Below are 13,967 nucleotides of genomic sequence, written 5' to 3'. Positions count from 1 at the left end.
ACAAACAATTTTGTAAGGATATTGCTCCAGACACAGCAGATGAGTCATTTCTATAATTGGACTTTTCAGATTCAAATAAATGGTAAATGATCTTTTATAAAAGTTGAACACTCATGTAAAAAAGATTTTCATAACTACATGACCAACTATTTTCTAGACTTAGCTTAAACCTAAGTGAAAGAAAAAGAGTGATTAAATAACGAACAGGGTTCTGGTCTGAATGTGAATTTGCAGCTCAGATTTTCTGAAGCAGATATTTTAAGCGCCGAGGTCGATCCAAAATAATCAGGTCCTGCATGGGGCTCACAGCCTATGTAGGAGGGAGAACAGTTATTGAATCTCCATTGTTCTTAGAACAGTGCTTTGCACATAGTAAGTGCTTAATAAATGCCATTATTATTATTGTGCAGATGAGGTAACTGAGGCACAGAGAAGCTAACTGACTTGCCCAAGGTTACATAGTAGACAGGTGGCAGAGCAGAAAATAGAGCCCAGGTTCCTCCGACTCTCAGGCTTATGCTCTTTCTACTAGGCTGAGCTGCTTCCCACTATACCATCTAATTAATATCCTTGAACTGATTCTATTTAATGAGTGGTGGTACCACAAATGTGAGGAGAAGTGTGGCCTAATGGATATAGCACTGGCCTAGGAGTCAGAAGAACCTGGGTTCTAATCTGCCACCTGCCTGCTGTGTGACTTTGGGCAGTTCACTTAACTTTTCTGTGCCTCAGTTGCCTCATCTATAAAAGTCTTAATCCTGTGACCCCGCCATGTGTCCCACCTGATTAGCTTGTATCTACCTCAGTGCTTAGTACAGTGCCTGTCATATAGAAAGGGCTTAACAAATAAAATAAAAAACAAGAAAAAAACTGATTATCTTGGGCCTATATGTAATGTCCTATAGACTGTAAGCTCGTTGTGGTCAAGGTTAATGTTTACCAACTCTTGTTTTTTTCCTCAATGTTCAGTACAGTGCTCTTCACATAGTAAGTGCTCGATAAATATTGTTGATTGATTAATTGATTCCCAGATGTTATTCCTGATTGATTTTTCTCAATCAAGCCTCTCATAATAGTAGTAGTTTCTATTCAACACCAAATGCAATGTACTAAACACTTGGAAAATGCAAAGCAAAGAAGTTACACCTTCTATTTTTATATGCTATTTATCTGGCATTTACTGTATGCAGAGTACTATACTAAGTGCTTGGAAGAGTGCAGTACAACAGAGTTGATAGGCACATTCCCTACCCACAAAGAGCTTACAGTCTAGAGGGGTGATAGACATTATTATAAATATATTATGGAGGTGGAGTGAATAAAAAATACTGAAAAGGTACAGATCCAAGTGCAAAGGTGATGCAGAAGGAAGAGGGAGTAGGGGAAAAGAGGGCTTAGTTGGGCCTCTTGGAGGAGGAGTTGTGATTTTTATAAGGCTTTGAATGAAGATGGAGAGAATGGTCTGTTTTGGAGACAGAAGACGGGGAGGAAGTTCCAAGTCAGAAGTGGAATGTGGGCAAAGGATTGGCAAAATAATAGACGAGATAAAGGTATGGTGAGTAAGTTGGTCTTAGAAGTGGTAAGTGTGTGGACTGGGCTGTTGTAGGAAATCATCGAGGTGAAGAAGGAGAGGGTGAGCTGGGTGCTTTAAACTCAACAGTAGGGAGTTTCTGTTTGACGTAGATCCGTAATTACTTATATCTGTCTCCCACAGTATACTGTGAGCCCCTTGTGGGCAGAGAACGTCTACCAACTCAACTGTATTGTTCTAAGGACCTTGTACAGTGCTCAGCACAAAGTGCTCAATAAGTACCATTAATTGATTGAAAGTTGAAGGATAATGAGGATCAGTCAACCATATTTATTGAGCACTCACTGTGTACAGAGCACTGTACTAAGTGCTTGGGAGAGTGCAGTATAACAATATAACAGACACATTCCCTGCCCATAACTAGCTTATAGTCTAGCTTACACACTTACAGACATTAATATGAATTAACTACTCTTATGTACATAAGTGTCATGCGGCTGGGGTGGGGACGGTGAATAAAGGGAGCAAGCCAATGGAGCAGAAGGGAGAGGGAGAAAAGTAAATGAGGGCTCAGTCAGGAAGTCCTCTTGGAGGAGATGTGCCTTCAATAAGGCTTTGAAGATGGGGAACAGAATTATCAGTTGGATATGTAGAGGAAGAGCGTTCCAGGTCAGGTGCAGGATGTGGGCGAGAGGTCAGCAATGAAATAGACGAGATAGAGGTACAGTGAGTCAGTTGGCATTAGAGGAGCCAAGTATGTCGCCTGGGTGGTAGTAGAAGAGTAACAAGGTGAGGTAGGAGCGGACAAGGTGATTGCTATAAAGCTGATGGTAAGGAGTTTCTGTTTGATGTGCAGGTGGATGGACAACAACTAGAAGTTCTCAAAAAGTGGGGAGCCGTGGACTGAATGCTTTGTAGAAAAATGATCTGGGCAGCAGGGTGAAATATTAAATAGAGTGGGGAGAGACAGGAGGTAGGAAACAGCAAGGAGGCTGACAGAGTAATTGAGGCAGGATAGGATAAGTGCATGTATTATCATGGTAGCAGTTTGGATGGAGAGGAAAGGGCAGATTTTAGTGATGTTCTGAGCACTGAACTGCCAGGTTTTAGTGATAAATTGGATATGTGGGTTGAATGAGAGAGAGGAGTCAAGGTTAACACCTATATTATGGGTGTGTGAGACAGGAAGGATGGTGGTGCCGTCAACATTGATGGGAAGGACAGAGTTTGGATGGGAAAATAAGGAGTTTTGTTTCAGATGTGTAAAGTTTGAAGTGATGGTGGGACATCCAAGTGGAGATGTTTTTAAAGCAGGAGGAAATGTGAGACTACAGGGAGGGAGAGATAAGGAGGTAGAGATGTAGATTTAGGAATCTTTTGCATAGAAGTGGTAGTTAAAGCAACCTGAGCAAATTTGTTCTCCAAGGAAGTGGGTGTAGATGGAGAATAGAAAGGGACCTAGAACTGAACCTTAAGGGACCCCTGCAGTTAAGGTGTGGGAGGCAGGGGAGGAACCCACAAGTGAGACTGAGAATGAGCTGCCAGAATGATGGGAGGAGAATTTAAGAGGATACCGAGGTTACAGGCTTCTGGGACAGGGAGGATGGAGGTGTCATTGACTAGGCAAGGAAAGGTAGAAGGAAGGGGAGATTTAGGGTTGATGAGTAGTTTGGATTTTAGACATGTAAAGTTTGAGGTACTGGTATGCTATTTGAATGCAGATGTCTTGGAGGCAAGAAGAGTTGCAGAACTGGAGGTTAGATGAGAGATCAGGGCTAGAGAGGTGGCTTCTGGAGCTGCCTGCCTAAAGACAGTAATTGAAGACATGAGAGCTAATAAGCTTTCCCCCCCCACCCAGAGAGAGGTTGAAATAGAAAACTGCAAATATCATTTCTTCCTTACTTGAGCAGTAATGTTACTGTACCAGTAGGTGGCAGCAACACACAGCCCATTCAGGGTGACTCTAATGAAACTTACACTATCTTAAAGTGATTACAATTTAAAGTTATTATAATATAATAAAGTTATTAAAGTTAAACAGTTTAGGAATACTACATTCATCAGAGTAAATATGTTTATTTTGTAATGAGGAAAGAGGGCATCACTGGTGAGTTCAGTTTCATACCTGGGCAGTCTTCCTGCAGCCTTTATTGTTCTTTATGGAATACTAACATTCTCATTTTTTCGAATATTTAATGACTTATTATGTGCCAGGAAGTTCAGTGCCCACAATTCCGTACAGTGCTATACACACAGTAAATACTCAATAAATACTATTAATTGATTCCAAGAGGTTGTCCCCAGTTCATTTATCAGCTTCTTAGCCAAGCCACGCATAGTAACAGTAGTGTTTATTGAGCACCAAGTGCGCTGTATTGAGCATTTGGGAAATACAAAACAAGCAAGTTGCACATTCCATTTTTTATGTACTAAGTGCTGAAGTACCATCTACATCTTCATACCTGACTGCCCACCACTCTCCCTATCTTCAAAACCCCATTAAAATCACATCTCTTCCAAGAAGCCTTCCCCAATCAACTTCTCATTTCCCCACTGTATTTGCCCTCCCTGCTGTGCCATCTTGACTGTGAGCCCCAAGCACTTAGCTCATTGCTTTTCACACAGTAAACACTCAATAAATATGACTGAATGAATGAGTAGATATAAAATAACCCAGTTGGCCCCACTCCATGCCCCGCATGGGGCTTACAGCTTTAGTCCCCATGTTATAGATGAGGTATCTGAGGTATAGAGTAGTGACTTAATCAAGATGACATAGAAAAGTGGCAGAGCTGGGATTAGAATCCAGGTCCTCTGATTCCCAGACCTGTGCTCTTTCTGCTAGGTCACGCTGCTTTCGTTGGATCCAATCTTTTTATTGGATCCTGACATCCAGCAATTTAGCATATATGCCACTTCTGGTGTTGAGGAGGAGAAAGAAGGGCAGTTTGATTGCACTTGGCTGTGTGACCTTTGAGCATTTGTTATTCACCCCACTCACAACCCCATAGCACTTATGTACATATCTTTAAATTTTATATTATAAATTATTCATATTAATGTCCGTCTCTGACTCTAGACTGCAAGCTCACTGTGGGCAAGGAATGTGTCTACCCACTCGGTATTGTACTCTCCCAGGTGCTTAGTACAGGGCTCTGCACACAGTAAGTACTCCATAGATACCATTGGTTGATGGATAGAGAGGACTACTGCAGAGTGGTAGGAATACATTAGTGGATTTTTCAGTGCCAATTCCACCATCAGAGGCAAGACACAGAAGAGAAGACAACCTGCTCAAGATGTGAGACTATGGATTTAGTTCCATGATAGAAAATAATAATTATTATTATATTACGCATTAACTGTGTGTCAAGCACTTTATAAGTGCTGCAGTAGGTACAAGTTCATCAGGCTAGGCACACTCCCTTTCCCACACAGGACTCACAGTCTAGTAAGGAGAACTGGATCTGAGTCCCCATCTTACAGTTGAGGAAACTGAGGCCCAGAAAAGTTGTGACTTGCACAAGGTCACACAGCAGACAGCAACAATGCTGGGATTATAATCCAGGCCCTCTGATTCCCAGGTCCATGCTTTATTAAGAGGCCATGCTGTCACTTTTTTCAACTGTCAGAATCACAAAGAATAGTTAGGCTTCTGAATTCTGAAAGTTTCTGAAACTGCTAAGGTTTCAAGTTGAAAATAAATAGACTCATTATTTCAAAGATGTTCTGTCATCTTTTTCAAGAGGAAAAGCGAGATAACTAGCTTTTTAACTATCATGACATCGCACTGCAATCTACCAGAATGGCAAACTAGCATCTTACAATTGGAAACAAAATGTAAATGCATGAAAAATGCAGTCTTAGTGCCTAGTGAATTTAGTCTCTGAATTTGTAAAGTCATTCAGAAAGCCTGAGATTTGGGGGCAAGTGAGGACAGAGTTAGATATCCAAAACAAATTATCCTCCATCAACTAGGGTAGGTATCTAAAATGGATCCAAGTTTGATTAAATTACTCTAAGCAGTCCTATTTTAGGATGCAACCAGGTTATTTTTCTGGAAGATCTGTAAAATGAAAGGCTTAGTTTGTTTGAGAAGGCTTTTTAAGCATTTCATTCTTGAAAGACCTAGCCATAAAACAGAGTAACTCCTTAACTCAATTTAAACAATGTCATATTAATATAGTAATTTTTATGGTACTTGTTAAGCATTTACTTTGTGCCAAGCAACATACTAAGCTCTGGGGGTATATACAGCATGTCGAAGACTGAACTCCTTGTCTTCCCTCCCAAACCTTGCCCTCTCCCTGACTTTCCCATCTCTGTTGACGGCACTACCATCCTTCCCGTCTCACAAGCCCGCAACCTTGGTGTCATCCTCGACTCCGCTCTCTCATTCACCCCTCACATCCAAGCCGAGACCAAAACCTGCCGGTCTCAGCTCCACAACATTGCCAAGATCCGCCCTTTCCTCTCCATCCATACCTCTACCCTGCTCATTCAAGCTCTCATCCTATCCCGTCTGGACTACTGCATCAGCCTTCTCTCTGATCTCCCATCCTCGTGTCTCTCTCCACTTCAATCCATACTTCATGCTGCTGCCCAGATTATCTTTGTCCAGAAACGCTCTGGGCATATCACTCCCCTCCTCAAAAATCTCCAGTGGCTACCAGTCAATCTGCGCATCAGGCAGAAACTCCTCACCCTGGGCTTCAAGGCTCTCCATCACCTCGCCCCCTCCTACCTCACCTCCCTTCTCTCCTTCTACAGCCCAGCCCGCACCCTCCGCTCCTCCACCGCTGATCTCCTCACCGTACCTCGCTCTCGCCTGTCTCGCCATCGACCCCCGGCCCACGTCATCCCCCGGGCCTGGAATGGCCTCCGTCTGCCCATCCGCCAAGCTAGCTCTCTTCCTCCCTTCAAGGCCCTGCTGAGAGCTCACCTCCTCCAGGAGGCCTTCCCAGACTGAGCCCCTTCCTTCCTCTCCCCCTCGTCCCCCTCTCCATCCCCCCATCTTACCTCCCTCCCTTCCCCACAGCACCTGTATATATGTATATATGTTTGTACATATTTTTTTACTCTATTTACTTTATTTGTACATATCTATTCTATTTTATTTTGTTAGTATGTTTGGTTTTGTTCTCAGTCTCCCCCTTTTAGACTGTGAGCTCACTGTTGGGTAGGGACTGTCTCTATATGTTGCCAATTTGTACTTCCCAAGCGCTTAGTACAGTGCTCTGCACATAGTAAGCTCTCAATAAATACGATTGATGATGATATACAAGATAATCAGTTGACATAATCCCTACTAAGTTGTTGTGTTCTTAATCTAACTCTGTTAGATGGCTGCTAATTATAGCTAATGTCTATATTCGTTTAGTTTTGAGCAACTAGGAATTACTTTGATAATATGAATGTTTTTATTAGTAATCAACTCTTGTTTTCTAGTATCTGAAATGAAAGCTTATTCAGGATCACATTGTGAAAGTATTATTTTGATTTATTATTTTCAAACAGTTTCGAAGTAGTACTTTTTTAATGTTCAGAATTATTCAGCATCTTTTGAGTGCTGACCCTTTGCTTCATCCTAAATATGAATTGTCCAAACTAAAAGATCACTGCTGTTTCATTTCATCAGTAGACAGATTTCTGGTAATAGATTGGTAGAGGAAATAGTTTTTTGTATTTCCCCATACTGTTAACTGGGGACTCAGAACAGTAATGATCTTTTCAGCCTTTCTGAGCAGAATATGCCATTCATATTTATTTTACTTCTTATTTGGTCCTCATTGCTCACTGTGAAGGTACTCAAGGTATCCTATTCTCAGGGGTCATTTGTTTTAATTAAAAATATAGTTTCAAATAAGTTTTGTTAAAACACAGTATTCAAGAGTTTGATGTATTATGCTAGCCCCCTAGCTATCCCATAGGTTAGTTTCTCACAGTTCATTTAACATTGATAATACAGGGGATCATATTAACAATTAATGTGTTCTTTAATAAAATCTAAATGGGAATAATAAATTCTGTACTTTCTTTTTCCAGCCAGAAAACCTTGCTCAGAAGCTTCCAAATCTTGTGGAATTGTGAGTGCTAATTTTTTTTAAACAAGATTTACTGTATTAAGTAGTTCTAACTGATTTTTAATAGTGAGATTAGGAATTTTATGATTTTTTTTACATGGTATAATTATAATGTTTATTAGCTCTGCCTTCTGTTGAAGTATGATTTTTTTTTCTTGCACCACTGAAGTTTCTGAGATTTAACTTTTAGGGAGTTGAGCTTTCTTAACTACACTGATTTACATTCTCTTGGCCATGTATCTGCACCTTGTTGGGACACATCCTTGTTGAACTGCTTTAAATTTTTGCCTAGCTAAAATGCTTGAGAATCTTTAGAAGTTTTAAACTAGAACATGAACTGGTCCACACTGGTTACTTGAAGTCAGTACTTCGCAAACGACTTGGGACTCAGTGATAAAACATTCAGTGCATCTTCACTAATCGCCTTTCTAGATTACTTGAAAATTTGTTTGAAAATTACAGATGTAGTAGTATCTGGCATTTTCTGCTACTTCTTATCCTTTTTATGTTTTAATGTGCCATGCTCACAGAGCTAGTAGCAGAAAGATATAGAGTGAACCAGCTGTTTCATGCTTGGTTTATTTGGCAGTTAAATGTGTCTGTTTATATAGTAGTGTGCATCACGTGATGTGTTAAATAGATTAAAGCTCTGGCCATCTGGGCTGAATTTCATTGCTAGAAATAATTAAATTTTGAGAGGTCATTTAAGCCAGTCCCCAAGCCCACTTCTAAATCATTCAACACATATCTGCATTATTCTTAAAGATATTTTGAGTTAATTACCTTATTGTCAGGGTGCTCTTCCTTGCAACAACATTAAATCTCTCCTAGCATTTTAAACTGATCACCTTTAATTCTGACTTGCATGGAGTTAGAAAACTGGCCAGAGCCTGCCTTAAGCAAATATGTAGAGGTGATTACTAAGTGTCCCCTCAGGTTGTTTGCCTAGGAATTGGTAATCTTGACATGCCTGCTAGAGGATGACTTTTCAGGTGAGCCTCTTGGCCAAGGCCAAACCTGTGCTACTTCTGAGGAGTTGCCATAAGGCCCTCATTCACTAGGCTCCCAGTCTTCTTGTATGATGTTCTGGGTCCTGCTGAAATAGTAGCAACATTGAAGGAGGCAGAGTGAACACTGGAGAGGCACTGCTGCTCATCTCCACTACATTTGGCAGCATCTTGTCCATGTGCTCTACGTGTTGCTATCATTCTTACCTGTTGATAGTTTGGCCACATGAAATGATTCCCAGTGGCCATGTCACTAACTACTGCAATTACTCTAACTTTTCTTCTCATGTTCTCTTTTATAACCTTGTAATCATTTTTGTGGCTCCTGGACCTTCTCTTCCGTCTCTCCCTTAAAATGTGGAGGCCACTTGGTCTCAAAATTGAATGAGGGCTTACCAGTGACAGGTTCTTGACTCCAGCATGCTAATCGTATAAGTATATTCCAATGTGAATTTTTTTTTTTGTCAGGAGAGGGAGAGAAAGGGGAAGATAACTTTGAGAACAATTAAATCAATCAGTCAATCAATCGTATTTATTGAGCAGTTACTGTGTGCAGAGCACTGTACTAAGCGCTTGCGAAGTACAAGTTGGCAACATATAGAGATGGTCCCTACCCAACAGTGGGCTCACAGTCTAGGAGAACAAAACTAAACATATTAACTAAACATATTAACAAAATAAAATAAATAGAATAGATATGTACAAGTAAAATAAATAGAGTAATAAATATGTACAAACATATGTACATATATACAGGTGCTGTGGGGAAGGGGAAGGAGGTAAGGCGGGGGGATGGGGAGGGGGAGGAGGGGGAGAGGAAGGAGGGGGCTCAGTCTGGGAAGGCCTCCTGGAGGAGGTGAGCTCTCAGTAGGGCCTTGAAGGGAGGAAGAGAGCTAGCTTGGCAGATGTTGGGACGGAGGTCATTCCAGGCCAGGGGGATGACGTGGGCTGGGGGTCGACGGTGGGACAGGCGAGAACGAGGCACGGTGAGATTAGCAGCAGAGGAGCGGAAGGTGCGGGCTGGGCTGTAGAAGGGATGTGTTTAGTGGTCTTATTTTTCTTATTTTCTTACTCTTCACCTATGTAAATAGTTGTTCTTTGTACTTGAAGACACCCTTAATTTTGAAATTTGACCAATGAATAATAATAATAATAATGGTATTTATTAAGCGCTTACTATGTGCAAAGCACTGTTCTAAGCACTGGGGAGGTTACAAGGTGACCAGGTTGTCCCACGGGGGGCTCACAGTCTTCATCCCCATTTTACAGATGAGGTAACTGAGGCACAGAGAAGTTAAGTGACTTGCCCAAAGTCACACAGCTGACAATTGGCAGAGCTGGGATTTGAACCCATGACCTCTGACTCCAAAGCCTGTGCTCTTTCCACTGGCCACGCTGCTTCTCAATGAATGTATGTGTGACTAAATGGCAGGTGCAGGCTCCACTGACCTGGCCATATTATTTCACTCATGAGGCTGGCACGTCTGCGTCATAATCTTAGAACTGCTATAACTAGATTGGAACAACAGTCCATCCACTCAACATTGTCTCCATCAGTGACCTAAGGATGTTTGGAGGAACCCTGTGATGTGTGACCTCCTTGACATTCATCTTAATATTTAGGAAAGTCATATTTAACCATTTTTCACTTTTCCCCTCTAAATGCTTAACTTTTCCTCTAGCCCAATCCCAATCTATCCCAATCCTTCTGGAGCCTACTAATGTTTTTACCTGCACATCTTCCATTTGTAATAAAGGTATACTATCCAAAGAAACATCCCTTTTTATTTGTTTTGAGCCTACTCCCCTTGAATGTCAGTGGCTGTTCTCTCATCCTAGTGTTTTGATGTAATACATTAACATACCTATATTTATTTTAAATCAATGAATCGTACTTATTGAGCGCTTACTGTGTGCAGAGCACTGTACTAAGCGCTTGGGAAGTACAAGTTGGCAACATATAGAGTCCCTACCCAACAGTGGGCTCACAGTCTAAAAGACTATAAGAATATATTAAATCCTTAATATATTTAGAAACAGCTTTTTAAAGGGCTAGTTCTTAGTTTATTAATGAATTGCTCCTCAACACCACAGTCATACTTGGGATTTCTTATGTTTTTGTCCTGAAAACAGTGAACCTTCCTACAGTGGTGGGTGAAAAAAAGATTTTTTTCTTAAGTCAAATGTTATAGGAAGCATATCTTAATGATATAAATACCCTAGAGATGACTCTGTGTTTATAACAAGGTAATAAACTTGAGGTTTTGCTCAGAGTGAAGGTACTCCTTCTAAAGTTTTACCACAGGTTTTGTCCATCTAAGTTCATGCTTTAGGCCTGAGTATTTTGAGTTACCCCTTCTAGGACCGAATTGTAATGTTGCTTGATAAAAAGAAAACCTGCTCTCACCCTGTCTTTGGCAGCATGACCTTTGTGCAGAAACGGCAGAATGTGAGTGTACATATGTGAGCGTTTAATGGACTTAATTGTATTTAGTCTTTTACCATAAAGAATCAGGAATTTCCAGTGATTATTTTTTTGATAATGGGGTCAGGAAATCCTGTTTAGAATTATGTTGGCATAGTTCTATTTAAGAAACTGGAAAAAAGTTAGCACTTCTCAGATCCCAGTTAAAAAACAAAGGTATACTAGAAGCATCCTCTATTTGGATTGTCTCTGAAGTAGCAAGTTATTGGGATGGAATAAACTTACTATTTCACTACAGTGTAGTTTTATGAATCAGCCAGAGAATATAGCTTTGCATTAGGTTTTAGCCAATGTAGTAGATATTATTTTGAAAATAAACGGTTTTGAAAACACAATTAATTTAAACAAGTTGTTTTTACGATTGCTTCCTATATAGTAAATTTTTGCAGTAAATGAGTGTCCAAATAATATAGGCTCAAGTAAGTTTACTCTAAATTTGAAAATATCTAGTTTTTATAATGTTTCCGCTTTCATGATTTTTTTCCTTTCAAATTATTACTTCCATCTTTAAAAGTGACAGTTAAATAATGATGGTTATGAGTATTTACCACCAGAGTGCGCTAAAGATACTTAAACAGCTTTAAAATAGTGTTTACTTAGACTTGCCTGGACGTCACAGTTTTTAAAGCTGCAGAGTTCTTTTTGAAATAGCTATGTTTCCTAAAATCCCATTCTGTGAAAAATATAATACTTCTAAATTGGATATTTGTATATAGAGCAAATCAACGAAATTTCACAAAAAATTGTTTATGAACTCAGCTAGCTGGATGTAAAAGCTGTCTGGTTATTCCAATTTCTTCTGCCTGGGTATCTTGTGAATTTATTAAACAGTAAAGATTCACATGATTGTGTAAATGCAATTGCATTATTCACTGTGTGTTGTTATGTATAGTCATCAGTTGTGACAAGCGTGGCACTCATTTGAGTTTATCGGAGTCAGAAGGATCAGGGTTCTGGCTCTGCCACTTGTCTGCTGTGTGACCTGGGGCATGCCATTTCTCTGTGCCTCAGTTACCTTGCCTGTAAAATGAGGATTAAGACTGGGAGCCTCATCTGGGATAGGGACTGTGTTTGGCCTGATTAGCTTGTATCTACCCCATTGCTTAGAATAGTACTTGGCACATAGTAAGCACTTAAAAAGTACCATCATTATTATCATTATGGTAATGCTGTTTGATTGGACTATGAAAAATTCATTAGCGGGTTCTGTAATTTACTGCACTCAGGATCAGAGACAGGATTCACATACTAAGGTGCTTGTCTTTTCCAATTTAATGCCTTTCAAAGTGAGTGTTTGCAAACTGATTATCTAGCAAAAAGGTCTTGAAGGGTAACAGCTGTTGTTTTAGCTAGCTTTCTTTTTTTTTTTCCAGGTACCTTCATTCAAACAACATAGTTGTTGTACCTGAAGGTAAGTGTTTTTTGAACTTCACAATTAAAAGCTAACCAATCCAATGCCAACTTTTGTTTTGTAGACAGTTGTGTTCAAATGAAGCTTTCACTTAGATTATCCTCAAAGAGGCTATTGTAGCATTCATGCTTTCAAATGTCCTTGCTCCTACCATGTTAAATGCATAGCTTATTAAAATTTTGAATACATCTTAAATGTTGTTTGCTTCACTTCTAATTACTGGAAGTGAAAAGCCTAAATGGCAATTACATCATAAAACAACCCTCCTGGGTCTCTCTCCCGTACCTTGAGGCAATTATCATACAATACCATTGGTTTTTTTTGATGGTGTCAGACAGCTGGAATATAAAAGCATCCTCAGTTATGTTGTCTTCTGGGTCCTTCATTCAGAATCAAGTCTAAAGTAGTAAATTCTTGGCATTTCATCTCTCCTCATTTCTCAATTACTTACTTTTTTAAAATTGCTAGTGACTGTGTGTCATCTTGGGTTTATGGTTGACATTCAGTTAGCCTACTCAGACCTGGGTATTAAATACTAAAGCATTTTATCATCGGATATCCGCATTAAAGTCTTAACATAACTCATGGGTCACATTCATTTTGTATTTCTTTTATCTCCCAAGCCATTGGTTCTCTTGTAAAACTGCAATGCCTGGACTTGAGTGACAATGCTTTAGAAATTGTTTGCCCAGAGATTGGTCGTCTAAGGTCCTTACGTCATCTTCGACTAGCTAATAACCAACTGAAATTCCTACCTCCGGGTAAGTTTCAATCTGAGGACTGATTCATTGACAAAAACTTCACAACTCTCATATATAATTATATTTTGTTATGTACGGTGGTAGTGGTAGTAATTGCATTGATACCTTATTGATGAAGATTTACAAACACTTGCAGAATTAATTTTCACATAACTATAAGTTTCAAGTACAGCTCAGGAAGATAATGCTCATAAGTAATTTGATGAGGTTCACAAAATGAATAAGGTAACCCTAGTTAGACTTTAGTTCTATTATATTGGAGTATATCACCTCCGAAGAAATACAAAAAAATATGATTTCTTCCTCAGTAAGTAATGTATTTTAAAATGACCTAAAACAGAAGATTTAGAAAAGGCTCTGAAAAGGTATGGTTTGTAAAACGAGTTTTAGGAGTTCTTTGTAGAAACATAATAAATGGAAACCTCGCCCTGTTGTGCTTGTTTTCCTACTGGGCGTATATCGAGAAACCAACTGGGTGGGGAAAAAAGGTATTAGTAGTACAAACTCTCTTAAGATAAATGTGTTTGTATCGTATTAAAGAATATCAATCAATCAATCAATCAATCCGTATTGAGTGCTTACTGTGTGCAGAGCACTGTACTAAGCAGTTGGGAAGTACAAGTTGGCAACATATAGAGACAGTCCCTACCAAACAGTGGGCTCACAGTCTAGAAGGGAAAGACAGAGAG

The 13,967-nt window shown here is 39.8% G+C and overlaps 1 protein-coding gene across 3 annotated transcripts in view; it reads left to right on the top strand.

The window, feature by feature from the left end:
• Window positions 1-13,967, top strand: part of LRRC28 (leucine rich repeat containing 28) — a 113,125-nt gene that overhangs the window by 7,404 nt on the left and 91,754 nt on the right. For all 3 annotated transcript variants that reach the window (XM_038746302.1, XM_038746303.1, XM_038746304.1), the window contains exons 4-6: window positions 7,577-7,617; window positions 12,480-12,517; window positions 13,141-13,278. In XM_038746302.1, coding sequence (XP_038602230.1) covers window positions 7,577-7,617; window positions 12,480-12,517; window positions 13,141-13,278 — 217 coding nt within the window. The remainder of the gene's footprint in view (window positions 1-7,576; window positions 7,618-12,479; window positions 12,518-13,140; window positions 13,279-13,967) is intronic.

Source organism: Tachyglossus aculeatus, chromosome 5, assembly GCF_015852505.1.
Source record: "Tachyglossus aculeatus isolate mTacAcu1 chromosome 5, mTacAcu1.pri, whole genome shotgun sequence".
Lineage (NCBI taxonomy): Eukaryota > Metazoa > Chordata > Mammalia > Monotremata > Tachyglossidae > Tachyglossus > Tachyglossus aculeatus.
Note: the sequence above shows the minus strand (reverse complement) of the source record. Positions and strands in the feature narration are given on the sequence as shown.